The sequence below is a fragment of the Nicotiana tabacum genome, chromosome 8, assembly GCF_000715075.1.
Source record: "Nicotiana tabacum cultivar K326 chromosome 8, ASM71507v2, whole genome shotgun sequence".
Lineage (NCBI taxonomy): Eukaryota > Viridiplantae > Streptophyta > Magnoliopsida > Solanales > Solanaceae > Nicotiana > Nicotiana tabacum.
In genome coordinates this window covers 97,453,055-97,475,569 of record NC_134087.1, presented here as the reverse complement: position 1 = coordinate 97,475,569, position 22,515 = coordinate 97,453,055, and the positions used below count along the sequence as shown (strand labels likewise).

The 22,515-nt window shown below is 35.0% G+C and overlaps 1 protein-coding gene and 1 long non-coding RNA gene across 6 annotated transcripts; one reads left to right on the top strand and one right to left on the bottom strand.

The window, feature by feature from the left end:
- Nucleotides 1–298: 298 nt before the first annotated feature.
- Nucleotides 299–841, bottom strand: LOC142163223 (uncharacterized). Its single transcript, XM_075220485.1, has one exon. It carries the CDS (start codon nt 839–841, stop codon nt 299–301), a length of 543 nt encoding a protein of 180 aa, XP_075076586.1.
- A 10,342-nt stretch (nt 842–11,183) lies between these two features.
- LOC107810851 (uncharacterized) lies at nt 11,184–21,732 on the top strand. 5 transcript variants are annotated; one of them, XR_012694147.1, is made up of 7 exons: nt 11,186–11,396; nt 12,708–12,773; nt 18,851–19,060; nt 19,221–19,313; nt 19,392–19,933; nt 21,354–21,403; nt 21,493–21,732. It is a non-coding gene; the product is annotated as an uncharacterized LOC107810851 (long non-coding RNA). The 5 variants fall into 5 exon arrangements; XR_001653755.2 differs by having other exon boundaries at nt 12,708–12,787; XR_012694148.1 differs by lacking the exon at nt 12,708–12,773 and having other exon boundaries at nt 11,187–11,396; nt 19,392–19,490; nt 19,578–19,933.
- The last annotated feature ends 783 nt before the right edge of the window (nt 21,733–22,515 follow it).

The window sequence follows — 22,515 nt, the reverse complement described above, 5'->3', positions numbered from 1 at the left end:
GCCACCAACGCCTAAGGACGACAACCGCTTATTTTTCATCTTTTTGTGGATTAAAATTTTGAATTGCAAGATCAGAGTTTTTTTAACCCAACCCCCCCAAATGACCATGAGTGTTCATATATTATCTCCAAAAAAAGTGTTGCATCTGCCAACACTTCAAAAGAGGCCAAGGTACATTCCACCTTAACCTGTATCAACTATAACAGAGTTCTTAGCTTACAAAAAAATTCGCTTTGTCGTACCTTAGCCTAATACTAGGTAACTACATTCTATCTAATTGATACGGTCATACTACACATCAAGGCAAGCTCTGCCAATCAAAATACATACAAGGATCAACTAAGTTAGCAACAAACTTTGCCAAGCTATCAACAGTCTGGTTCGCTTCTTTGAAACAATGAGACACTATACAATTAAGCTGGATCATGATCTGTCTTAATGCATCAATTGACTCCTTCACTTTCAAGTTAGTAGAGTGATTTAGCATTTCAACCACTACTAGAGAATCCATTGCCAAGTCGCAATTTATATAGCCATGATGCATACACCATTGAACACCAAAGAGGGCTGCTTGGGCTTCTGCCAGATTGTTACTAGAGCATACAATTGGAATTGAGTATGCCATAATCATACCACCTGTATGATATCTAACAACCCCGCCTATTCCTACTTTTCCTTCTGCGAAGCTACTATCACTGTTGATCTTGACTCTGTTTTCAAGTTGTCTCAACCACTTAACAATCTTCCACCTAGGAGTTGGTTTGAGTCCTTCAACTAGTTCACATAGTTCCAACCATGAATTTCCAAAGTTATAGTTTTTAAAGGTTCTTCCCATCATCATTTTGATTATCCACCAAGACTAGTGTTCCATGGTTCCCTTCCACATTTTCTTCTGCTCCCCGTACCTATATGCGCATTCATACTTCCTAATTTCCCACACAATCACAATTGATGAGATGTGTAAGACCATTTTATGTACCCATTCTTCGGTTTAGTCTCGCACCATTTCTTTAGCATGTTGTTAATGGATATGGGCCGATCATCACTACCTAAAGGTTCACCAAACTTCCTCCAATTCTGTTAGTAGCTTCCCCATTCAGAAATACATGTTGAAGAGTTTCCCTCTTTGGATCATTGCAACAAGACACACTTAGATACAACATTGCTTCAAAAAACTCCCATAGTATCATCAAAGGGCAGCTAACTTTGTATCAATCTCCAAGCCAAGAATCATAATTTAAAAGGAAGCTTTGGATGCCATACCTTATGCTTGGATGGATCATTCTGCCTTGGGGTGTTAGAGAGGAGATGAGTCGACTTGGTTAAGAATTGCCCATCTGCTGAAGGGTCCCAAACAGCATAGTCTTTTGCATTTGGATCTCCAATCTTTATTTTGGATATTTGGCTAATAAATTGCTCAGGTATGATCTCTGCTAGCTTCATAACATTCCATGTGCCTCCTTGAATGTAATCTTCCGCCTTTTCTTTAGCAAACTTTGCTGACATGGGATTACCTCAGCCAGTGCCCCTTTTCCTATCCAGTTATCCCACCACAAATTGTTGTTGCCCATTTGAATTTTTCAAGTCTGGTTTTGTTCTACTTTCCTCTTGATCTGCATCATCTTTCCCCATGAATGGGATTTTTTTGAGCTGCTAGCCTTGGCAAATGGATGAACTCTTGAACAATATTTTTGCTTTCAAGAATGATGCACATAGAGAATCTTCAGTTTTGAATTTCCACCACCTTTTTATAAGCAAATGAGTCGCGTATTGCTTTCATTCTCTTAATTCCAATTCCTCCTTCCTCTTTTGGGTAGCACAGGTTTTTCCATTTTGCTAGGGTATATGTTGGAAGTGATTGGAGTACATGTTTGATTAGTATGACCTTTCCTCCACTAGATATTAGCTTGCATTTCCAGCCAGAGATCTTTTTAATAATCTTGGTGAGGAGATCGTCAAAGTAACTTAACTTTTTCCCTCATATATATAAGGGGTAGCCCAAATAATTGAAAGGAAACTGCTTATGCTTGTAACTGGCCTTGTCTATCATCCTGTTAGCCCTATAGATACCTTTGGAGATGTGCAAAAGAAACTTTTGTCTTCGTTAACTTTCTATCCAGAACTCTTCTCAAAGAGCTTAATCTACTTCATCACAAGCCTTATCGATTTACTCTTCCCTCCGCAAAAGATAACCATATCATTTGCATAGGCCAGGTGATTGATTCTAGGCCCTCTATTGTTCACAAAGAATGGAATAAACCTCTGATCATCATACAATCTATTTAATAATCTAGAGAAGATCTCAGCTCCTAAGATGAATAGAGTTAGGAATAGAGGGTCCCATTGTTTCAAGCCTTGAGAAGAGGTGAAGAAATCCCTCCTAGTGCCATTAACAATTATCAAGTACCATACCTCTAAAATCAACCTACCAATAATCTCAGTCCACCAGCTAGAGAAGCCAAATTTTCTTAGGACAGATAATAGGAACTCCCAAGATACTTTGTCATATGCCTTCTCCGTATCCAGCTTTATCACCATATTTCCCTTTGGATTATTTCTTGATCAAGAAGCACATTATCAGTGATTAGCCGGACCTTCACGAATCCACTTTAATTCTCTGAGATTATCTTAGGCAGCAATGGATTCAGTCTTCTGGCCAATATTTTAGAAATGATCTTAGCGGAGAAGTTGCTCAGACTTATTGGTTTAAAATCATCAAATATGGCTAGAGATTCAACTTTTGGTATTAAAATTAAGCATGTATGTGAGTAGAACCTTGTAAGTTTGTTGCCATTGAAGAAGCTATTTACAAATTCTATGACATCTCTAGCAATAATAAACCAACACTTATGGTAAAAGGTGCCATTAAATCCATCTGAGCCTGCTGAACTTGTTGGACTCATATCTAGGATCGCTTCTCTGACCTCATCTCCACTCATTATTTGTGATCAGAAGTCATTATCTTCGTGGGTTATGCATTATGTAATGCAACTAATTACATCCCTATTTACAATAGAAGAATTCATATTGAACATGGACTTAAAATGTCGAACTGCAGCCTTGGATATCTTTTAATCCCCTTGAATCCATCTTCCTCTATGATTCTTCACTCTGTGGGGTTGTAATCTTATTCTTCTATCCTTGATAGCATTGTGAAAGTATCTAGTATTGCAGTCTCCTTCCTCGAACCATTTTATTTGGGATTTTTACTTGAGCATAGATTCTTGTATTGTCATCCATCGAACATACTCTGCTTGAGCTTTGTTCAAATCTATTCTTGACTGTCTGAATTGTTGCTTTGGTCCAGTTATTCCATTCTTTGTACCACTCTTTCCTATTCGTCAACCTTTTTATACACATCTCTGATGACTTCTCTAGACCATTTTCTAAGTCTCCTGCCCAGTGCTTTTAGTTTCTACTGAAGTCTCCACATAGGATTCCCATCCACATATCTATCCCACACCTCTTGAACTAATTCATAGAATCCTGGTTGATCGACCCAGAAGTCTAAGAATTTGAAGTACTTAATATGGTTAACTTGATCCTCTTTATGTTTCACTAGTAAGGGTCTATGGTCTGATCCTAATCTACTAAGATGCCTCACTACTGTATTCTGGAATTTGTGGATCCATGAATCATTAGTGAGGACTCGATCAAGCCTTTTCCAGACTTTTTTCTTGGAACACCAATTATTACACCAAGTATATATCTATCCAACATACCCTGCATCTGAAACCTCACAAAGATCAAGACATTCTGCAAAATCATAACTTTTTGAAGCTCTATGTGGCCTGCCTCCCAACTTTTCACAAGGTTCTAAAATAACATTGAAGTCACCACCTATACACCATGCACCATCAACTTGCGATTCTGTATTCACCAAGCTTTACCAAATGTCTTTCCTTTCCCCAGCAGTACACTTAGCATAAACCGCAGTTATGAAGATCCCAACATCATCATTATTTGATTCAAATCGTAGAGTCATTTGTTGATCATCCATGCTTATCACAGTAGCATTCACATATTCTGACCAAAAGCACAATATTTTTCCAATATCATTACATATACAATGTTCAAATTCCAGGAACCTTTTATATACCTCTATTTTTTGTTTGTGAACAAATGGTTCAAATATTGCAGCAAACTGAACCTTATTCTTCTTTACTAAGTTTTTAAGCCTATGATCGACTTTTTGAGACCTTATTCCCCTAATATTCTAGAATATTGCATTGATCATCAATCAGTTAGGATTGGTGTCTTTGTATTCTCCCCTCAGAGTGAGGTTTGGATTTTAGTTTCATTCCTTTTCACTTTTCTTGCATCTACTTCTGCTTCTGCCTCTGCTTCTTCCTCTAGGGGACAATCCTTCATTATCCATCACTTGTTATAGATGTTGTTGGTAGCTATCTTCTTGCTCATCAATAGGCTGTCTACTTGTTCATCTTCCGAGCTATTAGGAGTCTCCTCCTCAACCTGCTTTAAACAGTCATTGTTTGTTGTTTGTAGAGCCATCTTGTTTGTAGATGAGTCATTTGATGCTTCCCCAGATCCACCACCAGCTGTATACCCAGTTGGTTCTTAATTTTTGATCCTAGGATTGATGACTCCGTTATAGAATCCTCTACTCTCTAAATGTTGTTGCCAGATTTTTCAGTATAAACCTGCTTTGCTTTTCCTTGGACTTCTGAGCTAATTTGTGGTATTTCATTTGTCTTCTTCTCCACATTGTCTATATTATTAGAGGTCTCCATTCTGTGAGTTGTCCCTGCCATTTGGTCCTCTTCTTGACTGGCGTGTTCCCCCCTCGATGAGGTTCTCTATGATCCTTTGCTTTGCCCTATTTCTGTTCTCTATCTTCTTGCATGTCCCCGGTTTGAAAGTCACATTTGGTTCTTTTTAGGATCTTTCTTTGAACTTCCATTCCTTTTCTTCTTCCTTCTTGTTCTCTTCCTCATTATGTTGTCTTCTTCTATGCTATCTATCTTTTCTGTGATGGGTACTTCTTCCTTCCTTGTATTTTCCAATTTGAAAGTTTCATCTCTTTCTGAATTCTCAGGCTGGTATTCATTTTTGTTATCTTGTTTTTCCTTGGTTTCATTAACTTTCACCCCTCCCTGTTCTTTCCTCTTTTCTACTCCGACCGCTCCTCTGCTACTTGCCTCATCACTGGGATTAATTATCTGGTGAATAGCTTGTTGTGGTTTACCCTTCTTTTTGATTTCATCGGTTATCTTGCCTGCCTCTTCATTACCCTCTTGTGTCTTTTCTTCCATTCTTTCTATCTCCATTTGTTCTTTCTGTTTCTTCTTCTCCAATACCCTGTATTCAATCAATGAATGCCCAAGTTTTTTATAATGCGTACAATACTTGAGAACTCCTTCATACTCCACCATCTGTGTAAAGCCACTCAATGGAGAGTCTTAATCTTCTGATCCTACCCAGATACTGGTTGGCAGTGGCTTCAATAGATCAAACTCCACTCTAACCTTCACCATACTAGGATGGGTCCTTCAGGCATTCGCTATGTCCATCTCTAATGGGATTCCAACTTCACTCGTTACCTGTTTGACATAGTGCCAAGTGTCTCTGTGAAATGGAAGTTGAGGTAATAGAATCCAAACTGGGACAATTGGTATGTCTTCTTCTGGTTTAAAATTTGACGTCCATTTTTGGAGCCACATTTGACGGCCTTCAGTTTCGATAACCCTTTTGAACCATATTGTATTGACATCCTCACCGTTAGTAAAATCCAGGAACACATTGTGATTATCATAAACTCCAATCTTAATTGATCCCTATAGGGCAAATTTCTCCACACTCGATCTAATTTTCTCAATTTGTGGTCTGATTTTGATAAATCTTCCTACAATGGTTCTTCTACATTCCTTAACCATAACTCCATAGTAGTCATTTGCTTTGAAAATTACAGCAGGCATTCCGTTATGGGTTGCCTTTCTTGCAATTACAGCTTCGCATCCACGGGGAGAGGATGACGCAGATGCGGGAGAAGCTGTGGTCACTCTAGTGGCATATGAGATCTTCCCTGTGTTTCCTTCCATAGGTCACTCTAGCAGGCATTCCGTTATCGGGCGCGTTTTCAATACACCGAATAGTATGATGTACACTTTTAACTGATTTCTTTGCAAGATCATAGTTCGGTTTTATTTTTTCCATCCCCAACTCATGAGAATGTTATGCAATATTTTTTATAATTTCCAAAAGAACACCTTTGGTAAAATTTCTATTTATATATAGTTGATATACTGCAATAGAAAATCTATTGCAATGCATAAATAAGAATTTAATTAATTAAGATCCACTTTGGGGATATGTTTTAGTGAAACCACAAAAACCAAAACAGTACTATTTCCTTTTAGAATTCAAAAACCACAACCATGTGTTATATTAGGTACAATCTGAAATTCTCTATTACCAAAGTTGAATTGAGTTTTTTATTTTAATAAAAATTTTAAGACATGAGTCAGTGTTTAAGACGAGAAATTGCCCTTTTAAAAGAAAAAAAAAATCCTTCTTTACGGTATTAATGTGTGATTTTTTTTGTGGTCTTTTTTTCTTCAGAAAGATGTCTCATGTGGATGATAGCAGTAAAAAAATTCTTAACATGTTGAAAACATCAATGAAACGGTGGGGGCCAACTAATTAATTAATCAACTATTGAAGGTCATAAACTAAAAAATAAATAAAATAATGAAGCAATTAGGCAGATGATGTTATGACTAAAAAATAAATAAAATAATGAAGTAATTAGGCAGATGATATTATGACGTAGCCTTCAAGAACGGTTTTTTTCAACAACTTGCTTTGAAACTTAATCTAGTCATGTGGTTTTTCTTCTTTTAAACGTCTAGTACGTACAATTATTGTTCTCTAATAAGGAATTCATGATCTTGAATTGCCAGTAACGTTACCCATCCTGTATTTAATGAATGCTAAAGAAAAAATAAAAATATATTATGCATTTTTATCTAAATTATTGCAAAACAAAAAAATAGATATTCAATACATTCTCTTTCGTAGTATTTATTTGAATGTCTTTTGTTAGCATTAGTATTGATTTGATTTTGGTTTGGGCTTTTGTTAGCATTATTTAATTTACTAATATTAATGGCTATAAAACTTATTGGAGCATTCAAAAGTTCTAAGTCCAACTTTGAAATAATACCTTACAAGATAAAATTATGAAAGTTTTTAAGAAATATTTATAAATTACATCACAATAAATATATTTATATATTAAATATATCTAAAATTTCTATATATGTAATGTCGGGTTGGTTTGGTTTCGATTTGACTTTCTTTAGTTAAAACCAAACCAAACCAATAATGGTCGGATTTTATTTTTCAATACCAAACCATAATCAAATTATTTTCCTCGGTTTGATTCGGATTGTCGGGTTGGTGTGGTTTGTCGGATTCTTTTGTACATCCCTATGTATAAGTATAATGATGCACAAAGTGGCCAAATTACAACCTGTCTCTACTCTCTAGCTTAATGTGTTTATAGTGAAGAGATTGAAACATTAATACTACGAAAAAGTAAACATTACGCAGAACTGCCCAATTGATAACCCAGGAAAGGACAAAGATTGGAAGTCAAAATCACTCAAAGGCAAGGTTAATTAAAGGTTTGTGTATAGTCTAAGCAAAACTTTACCTTTTCAGAAGAAACAAAAAAAATATGTTTACGTGTCTTCTTCTTTCTCTATGAGCTAACAGGGGCAAATCTTCACGATCCCACGTGTATATATACAGCGGAGGGATAGCCCGGGCTTTGCCCGGGCCCAACATAATATTGGCTTGTAAACTTATAAGCACTCAAAGATTTATTCTACAGTATTATATATATTGAAAGTAAATATTTTAATGTTATTAAATTTGTTTCAGAACCTGATATACTTTCATTGTCTTTTTCGCTCATAGTCAGGAAAATAAAGTAATGGCTGTTGTAGAATGTTGATACTGCTTAATGTTAGCAAAAAATTCAATCTAGCGTGAATCTTACAAGTTTTTAATCAAATTGCATATATGATCAATCTCTACACGAGATGTCTTACTTCTGTGTATGTAGTATGAGAATAAGTGATGAAACATATTTTTATGTTATTGTCTGTATTGGTTGTGCCTTTTTAATAGGAATTGATTTTCAATAGCTATTACGTTGCATGTTTATTTATCATATTATAAAAGGTCTCTTGTAAAACTATTTTCGCCTGCATGATTATCCATGTTAGTACTTCCGAGCAGGAATAATTGCCTACTTTGCTCTTTTTATGTCAAATACCTACATTAAACAGAGAAGACTTAGTAGAGCAAAAAATAATATAGTATAGCTCCTAGAATTTTTACTTGTTGTAAAAAAAAGAAGCGAATGAACAACAAAGTAGCAGAATCTCATAGGAGATAGGACCAATAGCTAAAAATAGTATTGGTAGAAACCCAATTATCAAAACTCTAAGAAAACCTAAAAAATCCACTATGTTGTTGACGTACATACCTCTGAGTTCTCTAATAAAAGTCAAGATAGGACTATAATACATTGATACTTGAGAACATTTTTATTGTATATAGATTGTTTACTATCCTTAGCATAGTAGAGAAACTCTAGTAAAAAGATATAGTACATACCAAACAGTAGGACAAAAATGAAGTTCTTGAGAAGCAGCAAGAACACGTCACACCTATAATTTATGTTATGCATTCTATTCTCTCCATATTATATTCGTTCTCTCTCTTCTTATCTCATCAGCCCAATACCAATCTGAAAAGTACTATTTCTCTGATCTTATGCCGTTTATTTTTCCATTCTTTTTTTTTGTATGTGTCGTCTTGTTTGCAGTTTCTTATCCTTGTTATGGTAGCAGTGTTCTTTGGCTCCTATTATGAATTCCAGTTTCTATTTACTTTTTTCTTGCTTTGCTTCTTCTTCTTTTTTTCCTTGCCTCTATGAGCTTCCTTTCAGGTAAAATAAAAATGATATTGATGGTTTGTTAGCCCTAATTATACAGTCTTATTAATATTAGCAATAGGGCCAATATATTTTTATTTAATCTAGTAAAATTGTGTAACTACTGTAATTTTATTTATTTGTCAATCGTTGATTCGTTTCTAATCCTACTATCAAAATCAATTAACTAAATAGAGATAAATGACAGGAATTATATTTTATCAAACAAAAAAGAACCTTTATGGGATTGAAGATAATATTAGTGAGATTATTAGTTTAAATTATAAATTTATAAATGTCAATTTTCAAGACATTGGATAAAAGAAATTAACATTTCTACGTACTCATCTATAATAACTAATTATAACGTAAAAATGGAATCAGTAAAATAGGACATTTATTTTGGGTGAATACATTTAATGTGGATAAAACTATTAAGTACCACTGTAACCTACTTAGCGTCAAAGTAGAGAATTTCCTTTTCTAATTTCATGGCAAACTTGTAAGGATATACTATCAGATATATTAAAACCAAATAGAGCTCTACAGTCTTAGTAATTAATATCACTAAATTTCCTAACAAAATCAAATGCATTCTCGTTTGAGATTCATTTTGCTGACTATATATTTGTTCTCTTAACTATTTATGGGTGCAATATGAATTTGTAAAGATAGTGCACACGAAAAGTTGAGTCAACAATGCTAAAAGTTACTCTGATAAGGAGGGCCCACGTGGTGAGATAGTAAAATAGCCATAAAGCATGCGACTGTACGTGTCTGGAAAAGTCAAGTGGGACCTAATGGTTCAGTGATGTGAATGACGCGTGTTATGGAATAAATTAAAATACCAGGGTTTTTCGGTCATTTCGCTTTGACGGGAAGCTCCTCTCGATTACACTTTATTAATAGTAGTAATATATATATACTAGATTCTCTACACATGCCTTACACGTGTATACCGAATCATGTAATACACTATTTTATAAAATAATATTAATATTATTAAAAGACATATTTGATTAAATAATTACACATAAAATAGTGAAGTACAAGTTGATGTAAATGACCGATGTGGATCATAATGTGTTGACTTATTTGTCGAGATCAAGATGATTGGATATTATTAAAAATTATACAAAGAAAAATTAAATTTTAAATTGTGATATTCTTACTCACAATTTAATTTCATGAGGCGTGCACATATGTAATGAAGCATACCACACTTAATAACAATATTCGTGGAGTATGTTTCTTTCATCTATTTTTGTTGCTCTATCATGATTAGGACTCTTGTTGTAGACATTGATAGCCCTTGGAATGTAAATAGGGCAGGGTAGGACGGGGCAGGGCAACCCTTGACCCGTTAAAATTTTGACCCACTCTGCCATACTCCATTTAGCCTTTTGTCAAAATTTTGCCCCGCCCCGCCCTATTAAGCCACGTCCCGCTCTGCCCCGTTGAGACTCTCTTTTATTTTTTTCTTTATTTTTTATTTTGCAATATTCTTAATTTCTTTTATCTTTTCAACTTTCGATTGAAACATTTAATATACAGTTTAGTTGTTTATGCATATTGATTGAATAAAATATAATTTTTATCAATATTATATAATTTATCAAAATTTTTCTTATATTAATGTTTCACTTCAAGAACAAATACAAAAGCACTGATGGTCGTTAATGGTCCAGAAATATTTCGTCTTTAAAAATGAATAACATCTCTACTACTCTAGATCGATTTCTCTTCAGTGGGTAATACTTACTATTCTAAGATACGTTTATCAAAAGCATGATCTTGTCACTGTTCACTAATTAGAATACGATAATGCACATTCGTTTTAAAATGCAGACATTTGTAGTTAATTGAATTGGGCAGCATATCTCATTGCCTAGAAAGAAGACCGTGAACAGTTCAAATACTGAAATCAACCAGCACTACAAGAAAAAGCCTTATCTGCGACCAACATTTTGGGACGAGTTAATAATCCCGTCTTTAAAAGTATATGTATTGGGACGACATTATATTGTGGTCCTTAATTTTGTATTCTATAGCGAAGGTACTAAATCTGTTCCCTAAATAAATTAGTAACTGGTCCCAAATGATATTAATAGTGCCAACAGGGGCGATTGGCGGGAGAAGTACCGCCAAATATAATATTAAAATATTAAAAAATTATTATTTTCTAAAAAATAGGCGCCAAAACTAATATCCTAAAATTAAAAATTCCAAAATATTAAAAGAAACTCTCTGTTTTCCCAAAAGAAAACTCCCAGCTCTACCCTAGTTTCTAAACATCCACACATATGTCGTCTGCCTAGATCTCTATTCACAACTCAAGACCTGTGTTTTCTCAAAGTAAAGGTTGTGAATTTGTTAGTTTGTGAATCGCAGGTATACCTAGTTTTCAACCTCGCTCGTTTGCGAATCCCAGGTATGCCTCCTCTTCTGAGTTGCTCTGTTTCTTTTATAAGTTGGAATTCGCTTTATTGCTTCGTTTTATTCAACTTCTTCTTCTTCCTCTTGTTCTTGTTCTTCTTCTCTAACATTAAATTTGATTTCTCTGAAGTGTATTCAAGTTTGTAGCATGTGTCTGAATATTATGTTTCATACAAAGTGAATATCGAAAAAGCAAATTATTTCATGAATGACAGATTTAGTTTTATGTTATGAGTGTTGAGATTTAGTTTTCGTGTATTCGATGAAGGAACAACAGACAGACCATACGGCCATTGTTTACTTACAAGTATAAGCAAATACCCCAAAAAAGTAATTCGATAAGATTCAGCCAAAAAAAGAAAGAAATCACGAGTTAAGGCTTTTATTAAGCTCGTTAATTGCAATCATATTATGCCGACTCGTTATACACTTGATGTAGATCTGAAGGATGTTGTTAGTGTAGATGTTCTTCAGTTTCGTGATAAGAAGGTTACTGCTGCTAAGAAAGCTATAGCTCGGCTTGAGGAAAGGTTTAAGACCGGAAAATATCATTGGTTTTTTACTAAGCTTAGGTTCTAATCTCTTGATTTTTACTTTAAAATTGAGGTTTTGTCTCTGTTATTGAAGATATCAACAGGAAATATTGTTATTATTGTCTAATAGTAGTAGTTAATGTGAGTTTGTTTTGTCTTTGAACAATTTCTTAAAATGAAAAATATCCAGATTTGCTTTTTAGAAAAAGTATTGTTACTCCTATTGAAAATTTTATTTTACCTCTGAAAAGATTTAAAGTAAATGCATTTATATCGTAAGACATTTTAATAGTGTATTCACAAATATATTTCTTTCATATAACTAATCTAGGGAAATATGAGTGTTTGTCTATAAGAAGAACGAAATAGCAGGGAACATGATTATGATACATGTTAAGAACTCAGGGAAATTTACTAACAAGCAGTCTTTTTAGTTGCTAGCGATATTTTGGATGATTTAAACTATATTGTTTGCACTTTTTTTGAATGTAAGTACTTACTTCGATCTCGGGGCGGGCCAGAAGGAACCATGTATACATGTTTTAGGAATTAGCATCTTAATTACAAGTTAATTTATAATCTTTTATTTATCTTAGTGCCAACTGATTGTACATTGCAATGCATTAGCCGGAAAATAAAGGAGCCTAATCTCCTAGTGCGACCTTAGAGTTCAACACACGGTTATGTGCATTTGATCGTAATAAGTATTGCGTATCTTAGTATTTTTCTTATCCTTTATCTTTTTTTAATCTAATTTTTATCTACTCTCCAAGGTTATGACACCTAGTAAGCAATGGATGCAACTTATTGATAATCGACTCGATGAAGCCTACTCAATGGTGCGGCAAACCTTGTATGTTAGTAGTTGAATTAAAATCAACATATGAAAACATAAATGTTTTTTTCTAGAAAAGATAGCACCTCCAAACTGGTAAGTCAATCCTTCTAATTTCAAATTCAAAAAGATGTGGTTTTGCAAAGTTACTTAGTGAGGGATGTCCATACTTCTTACTTATGCGAAAGCTAGGGAGTCTCAGAAAGAACATTACTGCTAGCAATAGAAAGAGGTATTTGGCAAGGTTGATGCAAAAATAAGCAAAGCACTGGATGAACTGTTAGTAGTAGAGCAGACGTCTATCTTACACAAGCTGAAAAAGATAAAAGACTGAATCTGAAATTGAACTGCCAAGGAAATTAGTATTAAAAATAGAGCTGCCTACAAAAGTAGATTGTTTCATCTGCACTTTTTTTTGAAGCTTGTTTGACTCAGAACATTTGCAAAAGGAATATGCAACCAATAAACAGATACTACAACATCTCTATGCTTGGTCTTTCTCTTGTTCAATGAAATACTTGCTTACAATATGTATGAAGGTTTAGGTTTGTATCATTTTTTGTACTATCACTATTATTCAAGTCCATCTGAATGTGTAGTCCTAAAGATATTGTTTTGTTATTTATGTTATATTCATCATGTTCCAGAAGATTTGCCATTTATGTTATGAAAGATCCCAAATAATATGTATTTTGAAGATTTTATCAAATGGAGTTTTGCATCGTCTGCTCTCTAGTTGTACTTTCATGCAACAATAACTAACAATATGGAGCAGCTTATCAAATTTAGTGCTTGCATATTAGTTTGAACAGTGCATTATTTTTTCACACCAGAAAATTTCTATGATCATCATGATCATATTTGAATGGTGCATTATTTATCTTGTAATTGTTGGGATAAAATAAATAATCCCGCCCAGGAATAATATCCACAGCAAATAATAATAACACAAGAGAGTAACAATGACACCAAATATTTTAGCGGGATAAAATACAATATCCGAGTGTAGCAATATTACCACTATAATATTACAACTCAGTAGTGTCAAGAGACTACTACAACTTTGAAAGAAATAACACTCTTTATATAAAACACCTCACTGCAATATTACTACCATTCACTAGTTATCTCACAGACAACAATCTGTGGATTACTCTCTCTAACTTTTATTGTTTCTCTTTTATTTTGGTGTGTTTAAAGGAGAAATGAAGCCTGCTATTTATAGGCACATTTTCACCAACCAAACCAATTTGATTGGTTAATCAATGTGCAAATTCTAGCAGCCCAATCTTGAAAAATCTGAAGTTTTTTTCTTCCATCCATCACTCCTCTTCCTTTTATTCAATGTAGCAAGTGAGTCAATCACTCCTCTTTCTTTTTCTTTTATTCAATGTAGTAGGTATGGACCCCACAAATCTCTCCCTTAATTTTGATTTTTCTTCTTCATTCCAAGTCTTGATCTCAATCTTTGAAAATCTTCAAACTTGAGAGCCTTTGTGAAGATATCTGCAACTTGATCATGAGACTTCACATATTTGAGCTTGACTTCCTTTTTGGCAATGCACTCTCTGATGAAATGATACCTTGTATCTATATGCTTGCTTCGATCATGATACACTGGATTCTTCGCGAGTGCCTGCACTGATTTGTTATCAATACAAATCTCTGTAGCTTCCATTTGTGGCAAATTGAGCTCCTTCAATAATCTTCTTAGCCAAATAGCATGACAGGTACATGATGTTGCTGCTATATATTCGGCTTCACAAGTCGAGAGAGTAACAATGGACTGTTTCTTTGAACTCCAAGAAATAACAGAATCACCCAAGAAAAATACAAAACCAGTTGTACTTTTTTTATCATCAATATCTCCCGCATAATCACTATCACAAAATCCCATAAGGTTGAAATCATTAGAAGAAAGAATAAAATAACCCAAAATCGATCGTACCTTTTAGGTAACGAAGAATTCTTCTAGTGACCTTCAAGTGAGTAGAGGTAGGAGCCTCCGTGAACCGGCTAACTACTCCAACTGCAAAGAGTATATCTGGCCTGGTACAAGTCAACTACCTCAAACTTCCCACAAGACTTTTGAAAAATATGGGATCCACTTTTTCTCCTTCATCAAACTTGGACAATTTTGTCCCACTTTCCATCGGTGTGTTCACGGGGTTGCAATCGAGCATGTTGAACTTCTTCAATATCTCCTTTGTATAACTTTCTTGAGAGATAAAAATTCCATCCTCCATCTGCTTCACTTCTAGGCCCAAGTAGTATGACATGAGCCCTACATCTGTCATCTCGAACTCATGGGACATATCTTTCTTGAAAGCTTCAAACAAACTTGGGTTATTACCCGTAAAAATAAGATCAACATAAAGACAAACAAGTAAGATATCTCCATTAGTATGAACTTTAAGGTAAAGAGCATATTCGTGGAGACAACGAGTAAACCCATTGTCCTGAAAATACTTGTCGATGCAACTATTCCATGCTCGTGGGGCTTGCTTTAATCCATATAAAGCTTTCTTCAACCGTAACACTTTATCTTCATGGTTTTTGACCACGAAGCCCAATGGTTGTTCAACATAGACTTCTTCTTCAAGATAGCCATTCAAGAAGGTTGACTTGACATCTAGTTGATGAATCTTCCACTTCATTTGCGCCGCCAAAGAGATCAGCAAACGAATCATCTCCATGCGGGCAACAGGTGCATAGACTTCTTCATAGTCAATGCCTTGCCTTTGCTTGTAGCCTTTAGCCACAAGTCGTGCCTTGTATTTCTCCACATCTCCATCAGCATTCTTCTTTATTTTGTATACCCATTTTCACTCCAATTGCTCGATGACCCTTGGGAAGAGTTGTTAACTCCCAAGTGTTGTTCTTCTCTATTGACTTGATCTCCTCCTCCATGGCTTGTCTCCACCTTTTGTTTGTAACAGCTTCATCAAAGTTCATTGGTTCACTGTCAGCAAAGAGACAACATAAAAAATCAAAATTAGTAACTTCTTCTGTGTCTTCATAGAGCTCTTGAATGCTCTTTGTCCTTTGCGGCTGGTCATTTGAACTTTCTTGAGAAGAGGGAGATGCAACATTTGTTGGAGAAGAAGGTGGAGTTGTGTCCTGCACAGGTTCCACGGTCTCCGGTTCTTCTTCATCACCAAAGTATGGAAGAAAATCATATGAAGTTTCTTCCTCAGCTTCCCAATTCCATGCCAGTTCTTCATCAAATTCAACATCACGACTTACCACTACCTTTACCGCTGCTTGGGTTGTATAGCTTGTAGCCTTTTGAACTCGTATCATAGCCAACAAACACATGCTTGACACTTCGATCGTCAAGCTTTGCTCTCCCTTGATGTGGCACATGAGCATAGGCTATGCTCCCAAAGATTCTTAAGTGCTTGACACTTGGCTTTCTTCCACTCCATGCTTCTTGAGGGGTTTGATCTCTAACATTTCTTGTTGGAGACCTGTTATTCAAATAAACTGCACAAGAAACAGCTTCGGCCCAAAATTCCTTAGGCATACTTTTAGCTTTCAACATACATCTAGCCATATTAAGAATCGTTCGATTCTTTCTCTCTGCAACACCATTTTGTTGAGGTGAATAAGGTACCGTTAGAGGGCGACAAATTCCATGAAGTTGATAGAAGTCATTAAATTCGTTTGAGGTGAATTCGCCTCCTTTATCGGACCTTAGAGCTTTAATTTCATAGCCACTTTCTTTCTCCACAAGTACTTTGAAATTTTTAAAAACAGCAAAAGTTTCAGATTTTTGGTTCAAGAAATAAACCCAAGTCTTTCTGTTGAAGTCATCAATGAAAAGCAGAAAGTATTTTCTTTTACCAAAAGAAGGTGGATTGATTGGTCCACACACATCAGTGTGGACAAGCTGGAGCGGCTTGGTTGATCTTGACATGGCCTCCTTTGGAAAACTCTTCCTTGCATGTTTTCCAAGAAGACAAGCTTCACACAATTGATTGGGATGGTTAATTGATGGTATCCCATGCACCATGTTCTTTTCTCCCATTGATTTGAGTGCTTCAAAATTTAAGTGCCCAAATCGCATGTGCCAACACCATGATTCATCTTGCACATTAGCCTTCAAACATTTTGCATCAATTGTTTTAAGATTCAGAGAAAACAATCTATTCTTTGCCATATGCACTTTAGCAATTAGAATTCCACTTGAATCTCTAAGACAAAGATGCATATTTTTCATGTGGATGTCATATTCCTTTTCAAGAAGTTGGCCCAAACTTAAAATATTACTTTTTAATTTTGGCACATAATAAACATCTTGAATTAACTTGTGACTACCAACTTTACAGAAGATCAGAATCGTACCGATCCCTTCGATTTGAACCTTTGAGGTATCTCCAAAGGACACATTACCTCTCACTGTTTTATTGATCTCCACAAACTTCTCTTTGCATCCACACATATGATTGCTTGCTCCATTGTCCAAATATCACGAGCTGCAATCATCTCTGTCTTCTTCCTTGAGTGCCATCAACAACGTTGACTCATTTTCTTCGTTCTTGTCGTCAACAAGGTTAGCCTTTTCTTCAACATTGCTACGACATTCCCAAGAGTAATCGCCAAATTTATGACAATTATAACATTCAATTTTTGATTTGTCATACCTTTGTCCATTATTTTCTTGGTAGTATCCACGTCCTCTTCCTCCTCTTTGTCCACGACCACGACCTCTGAATGTTTGGTGGATTTTAACTTCATTGTTGAAGTTGTTACCATTACTTCTTCCTTTTCCATGACCTCCTCGATCTCGGCCTCGTCCTTGTCCGTTTCCTCGATAGCTTGTTTCACCTCCTTAATCCTTGAAGGATGCCTGAGTTTTAAGAAGTTGCTCCAATGGCACTTCTTGTCTCCTTTTGATCTTTTCTTCGTGAGCTTGTAAAGAACCTTCCAATTGCTCCACCATCATAGAGTCTAAATCTTTAGACTCCTCAATAGCACACACCACAAAATCAAATTTAGGTGTTAAAGTGCGAAGGATCTTTTCTACCACACGGACATCTTCTATGTCCTCCCCGTATCTTCTTAGTTGATTTACAACAGCCTTCATTTTTGAAAAATAATCCGAGATGCATTCGGATTCTTTCATTTTTAAAACTTCAAAATCAGCCCTTAGAGTTTGAAGTTTTACCTTTTTCACCTTGTCAACTCCTTGAAGAGAATTTTGTAAAATCTCCCAAGCTTCCTTTGAGGTGGTAGCATCTGCCACCTTCTCAAACATGGCATCATCCAAACATTGGTGGATGAGCGTGAGGACTTGTTGATCCTTCTTCCTTGTCTTTGCCAAGACCTCTTTTTCATTTTGGGGCAGAGCTTCCTCATTATCGGGTTTTGCATACCCTCTGTCTACGATTTCCCATACATCCTGAGAGCCAATGATGACTTTCATACGTAGACACCATTTCTCATAATTATCTTTTGTTAGACGGGGGTATTGAAAAGATAGCAGACCATTATTTGCCATGGCTCTGATACCACGTTGTTGGGATAAAATAAATAATCCCGCCCAGGAATAATATCCACAACAAATAATAATAACACAAGAGAGTAACAATGACACTAAATATTTTAGCGGGATAAAATACAATATCCGAGTGTAGCAATATTACCACTATAATATTACAACTTAGTAGTGTCAAGAGACTACTACAACTTTGAAAGAAATAACACTCTTTATATAAAACACCTCACTACAATAATACTACTACTCACTAGTTATCTCACAGACAATAATCTGTGGATTACTCTCTCTAACTTTTATTGTTTCTCTCTTATTTTGGTGTGTTTAAAGGAGAAATAAAGCCTGCTATTTATAGACACATTTTCACCAACCAAACCAATTTGATTGGTTAATCAATGTGCAAATTCTAGCAGCCCAATATTGAAAAATCTGAAGTTTTTTTCTTCCATCCATCACTCCTCTTCCTTTTATTCAATGTAGTAGGTGAGTCAATCACTCCTCTTTCTTTTTCTTTTATTCAATGTAGTAGGTATGGACTCCACAGTAATGCATTAACTCAATGGATATTTTGATTATTGTAGGATAAATTTGAGAGTGTTGACATGATTGATCATCATGATCATATATTGGGATAGATGAAAGAGTTATGGAACAAATGGAGAGGACACTTACATGTCAAATATGTGAAGGATAAGCTAATCTATCAGGCTCTTAAGAATCTTCTAAAGGGAGTAGACAAGAAAGAATGAGAGTGGTTAGTAAAGGAACATTTTTCTTCAGAAAATTTTCAGGTATGCCCAGTAATTTAATATTCTATTTTGCCAAAGCATCTGTAGTTTGATTCCCCTCCCTAGCACCATATATCTTTTTTCTGCTATACCTAGAATCAAACCTAAGTATACTATTTAAGTTTATTATAATAATTATATTTAAGCTTATTGTTTCACAAAGGCGAGAAGCATCAAGAATGCAGCAAACCGATCTAAGTTGAAAGTGCTTCATCATATTGGTAGCAAACCTATTCGAGAGATAATTTATTAAAAGGTATTATCATAAAATCTCTATTTTTTTAAAGAAAATATTTACGAGTTGTCTTTTGACATGTTTGCCTTTGATGTGAAGGGCGGAAAAAACTGCAATCCATCAGATTTGGCAATAATTATCTTTGAGACTCGTAAGAAAAATAACAAGCTTGTTGAACCTAAAGCAATTGAAAAATATGTATGTTCGGAAAATTAAATATGTAAATTAATTACAATGATATGGATTCTGGTATAAAATATTTCTTCGTATGTTTTGTAAGCTCAGATTGAAGAAATAGTTCAATAGGATCCATCTCTACCTAGCATAGAGATAGTAGAAAAATATTATGGACCTCAAACTCGTAGCCATGTATTGGCTTTGGGGGTGGAGTAACGGCGAAAGACATGAAAGGTGGCACTTCTTCAAAGGTTGAATTACTGTCCGCTCTGCGTTCTACTAGAGAGGAAAATAAATCTTTGAGTGAGGAAAACAAATCCTTACATGATCACTTGTCTACCATAGAAGATGAGATGAAAGAAATGAAGAAAATAAAGGAATTCTTTGCTGCTCAACAATCACATGTCTCGCCTACGACATCGCTCGTTTCAACTGAATGATCACTTTATTTGTCTACTGATCAAGTTAGTAACCATAGACCTTGTTTTTAATTTTTTTTTGTTGATTTTTATAGTCATTTCTGTCTTATTGCTATCTCTGTTGCATCCATGAATTTATATTCCTTCAAATTAAAAACTATGGGCAGACGCACTCAACTCAACTGGTACAAATAGAAAGGCTCGTCCACTGAGTAATGATGCTAGCGAGTAAACTACGAGTTTTATACTCCTGTTTATCTGTCATGTTTGGTGGAGGAAAATTCCCTTCAAACTCCCCAATAATGGTTCCTTTTTTGTAGCAGATGCTCTTAGGAACTTAGGAAGAATATTAACTCATATGTAAGTTGATGCAGAATTAATACTATTCTAAAGAAATTTTAAACAAGTAAAAAGAGAGAAGGACGAAAGAACCTGTATTCTGTGGTACTATATATGCTTAGACAAAGTAAATTGTACTGTGCTTAAGGATATTTCTGAATTAACTTTGCCATGTTTTGTGACTCTGAGACTAATTCTTGTTTGTAGTAGTATTAACTAGACCAGCTATGTTGAAAATACTATTCTAAAAGAATTTGGAGTGGGGGAGCTCTTCACCTTTTTACATAAAGATAAGTAAGACAAGAGGGGAAAAGATGAATAATCTCGTAAAGTTCAAAGCAAATTTGCAATTCCTTGCAGCAAAGTAACCGGCACAAAACTTTCCGGCAAATGCCAGAGGTCTTGCTCTTATAGTTTTTGTAAGTTGATCAAGTGTTCATGAATTGCAACTTCTTTTACAAAGGAGTAATAGTTATGAAAACTAAAAGAGGTTGACTGGATTTTGCTGTTCCTTTCATATCCTTCTAGTAACTCGAAGTTCTGGTTGACTCGAAGTAACTCGAGGTTGACTGAGAGGAGAATTGTTCTGGTTCCACTATCTTAAGAGGCAAAGATGGAGTTATTTAGAATGTTTGCCACCATAAGATATCTAGAGAAAAACTAAGACACATCATGCTCGGAATTCTTCCCTACAAGTGTCTATAGCAGTAATATTATCAATAAAATATTTTTGAAGTGCAATTACTTTGTCTGCCTTTTTTGCTTCTGCCATTGATTTTAAGTCCTTGAGTAGTAATATGTACAAATAATTAGTTGTTTCTTGTTTCAAGATTCATGTGTGACTTGTTACTCGAAGAGCCTAAATTGCCAATTCCAGCAAATTTTGATGAAGAATGTAGACTTTAACTTTGGAAAAGGCAAAAAAAACATACATAGCAAAATAAGAAGGAAGAAGGAGAATATATTCAGTTAGTTGCACTTGCCGCGACACATGATATGTTCTGGTGAAAGTAGCTGGACTTATACAAAATAACAAAATAAACCTTCTCCTCTTCTTTTAATATGGAATCGAAGTTTAATTTACCGTTCCAATACTTTTATAATTAATTTTCTTATATTCTTGTAGCCTTGTTCATGTTGCTGGATAACACCTGATGAATTTAGACTGCTTTTGGGGTAAACGATTTAACCATTTCTAGTGTAAATTTACATATATTATTTTATCAATAGTTATTCATCGTCGTTTCAAAATTTTGTACTTATAGGTTTTGAAGATTGAAGCTACAAGTCAAGATACAAGTTTAGAAGAAACACAAGCTCATTATTATTTTTCTAGGAATATTATGTAAAACATGATATCATAGTCTAGCTTAGGATGTTAGCTATGTTTTTTTGCTAAGGTGTTGAGCAAATATTGAAACTAAAATCATGGGATGTCACCATTGTAATTAATAACTTTTTATATAGCAATTTGATATTTATTGATAAAAATTAATGTTTTGTGACATCGAGCTTTAAGACTACTTGTGGTTAATAAGAGACCAGAAATATGGTCGTTATAGTTACTACAATTATTTTAAATAGGGACCAGTGCTACTCGTCTCTAAAAGATAATCTACGACCAGTTAAAGGTTGGTCGCTAAAATTGGTTAACGACTGAAAAATATATATTTTCCATAATATATTTATTGTCTATTAGGGAGGAGAAGGCTGGTCGCTAAAACTGTTTAACGACGGGCAAATATATATTTTTTACAATATATTAATTATCTACAGGGACGAGAGATGTGGTCTCTAAAAGTATTTAACGACTAGATTTTTCTTCCGTCTCTAAAAACATTTAACGACTAGGTTTCTGAACCCGTCACTATTGAGCTTTAGCGGCTGAAGCTATTACGACGGGTGGCGACCGGCTTTTTCCCGTCGCAATTGTTCTATTAGGATCAAATTTTGATCTTTAGGGATCATATTTCCCTTCCTTAAGGGCCATTTTTCTTATAGTGCAGATAGTCTATACTCCATAGTTTTCCCCGCCTCGCCTTATTAAAATTTTTCAAAAATAACATTTTGTCGTGTCCTTCCCCGCCCCGCCCCATTAAAATCTTCCCCGTCCCGCCCCATTTAAGGTTTGACCTGCCCTGCCCCATTTAAGGTTTGCCCTGCCCTGTCCCAATTGCCATCTCTAGATATCCCTCTTGAATGTGCAATGTAAAGTTCGTTATATGACAAAACATGAGAAAATTATACTGTACATATAAGGTAAAATTTATTTTGTATGTCTATATCTT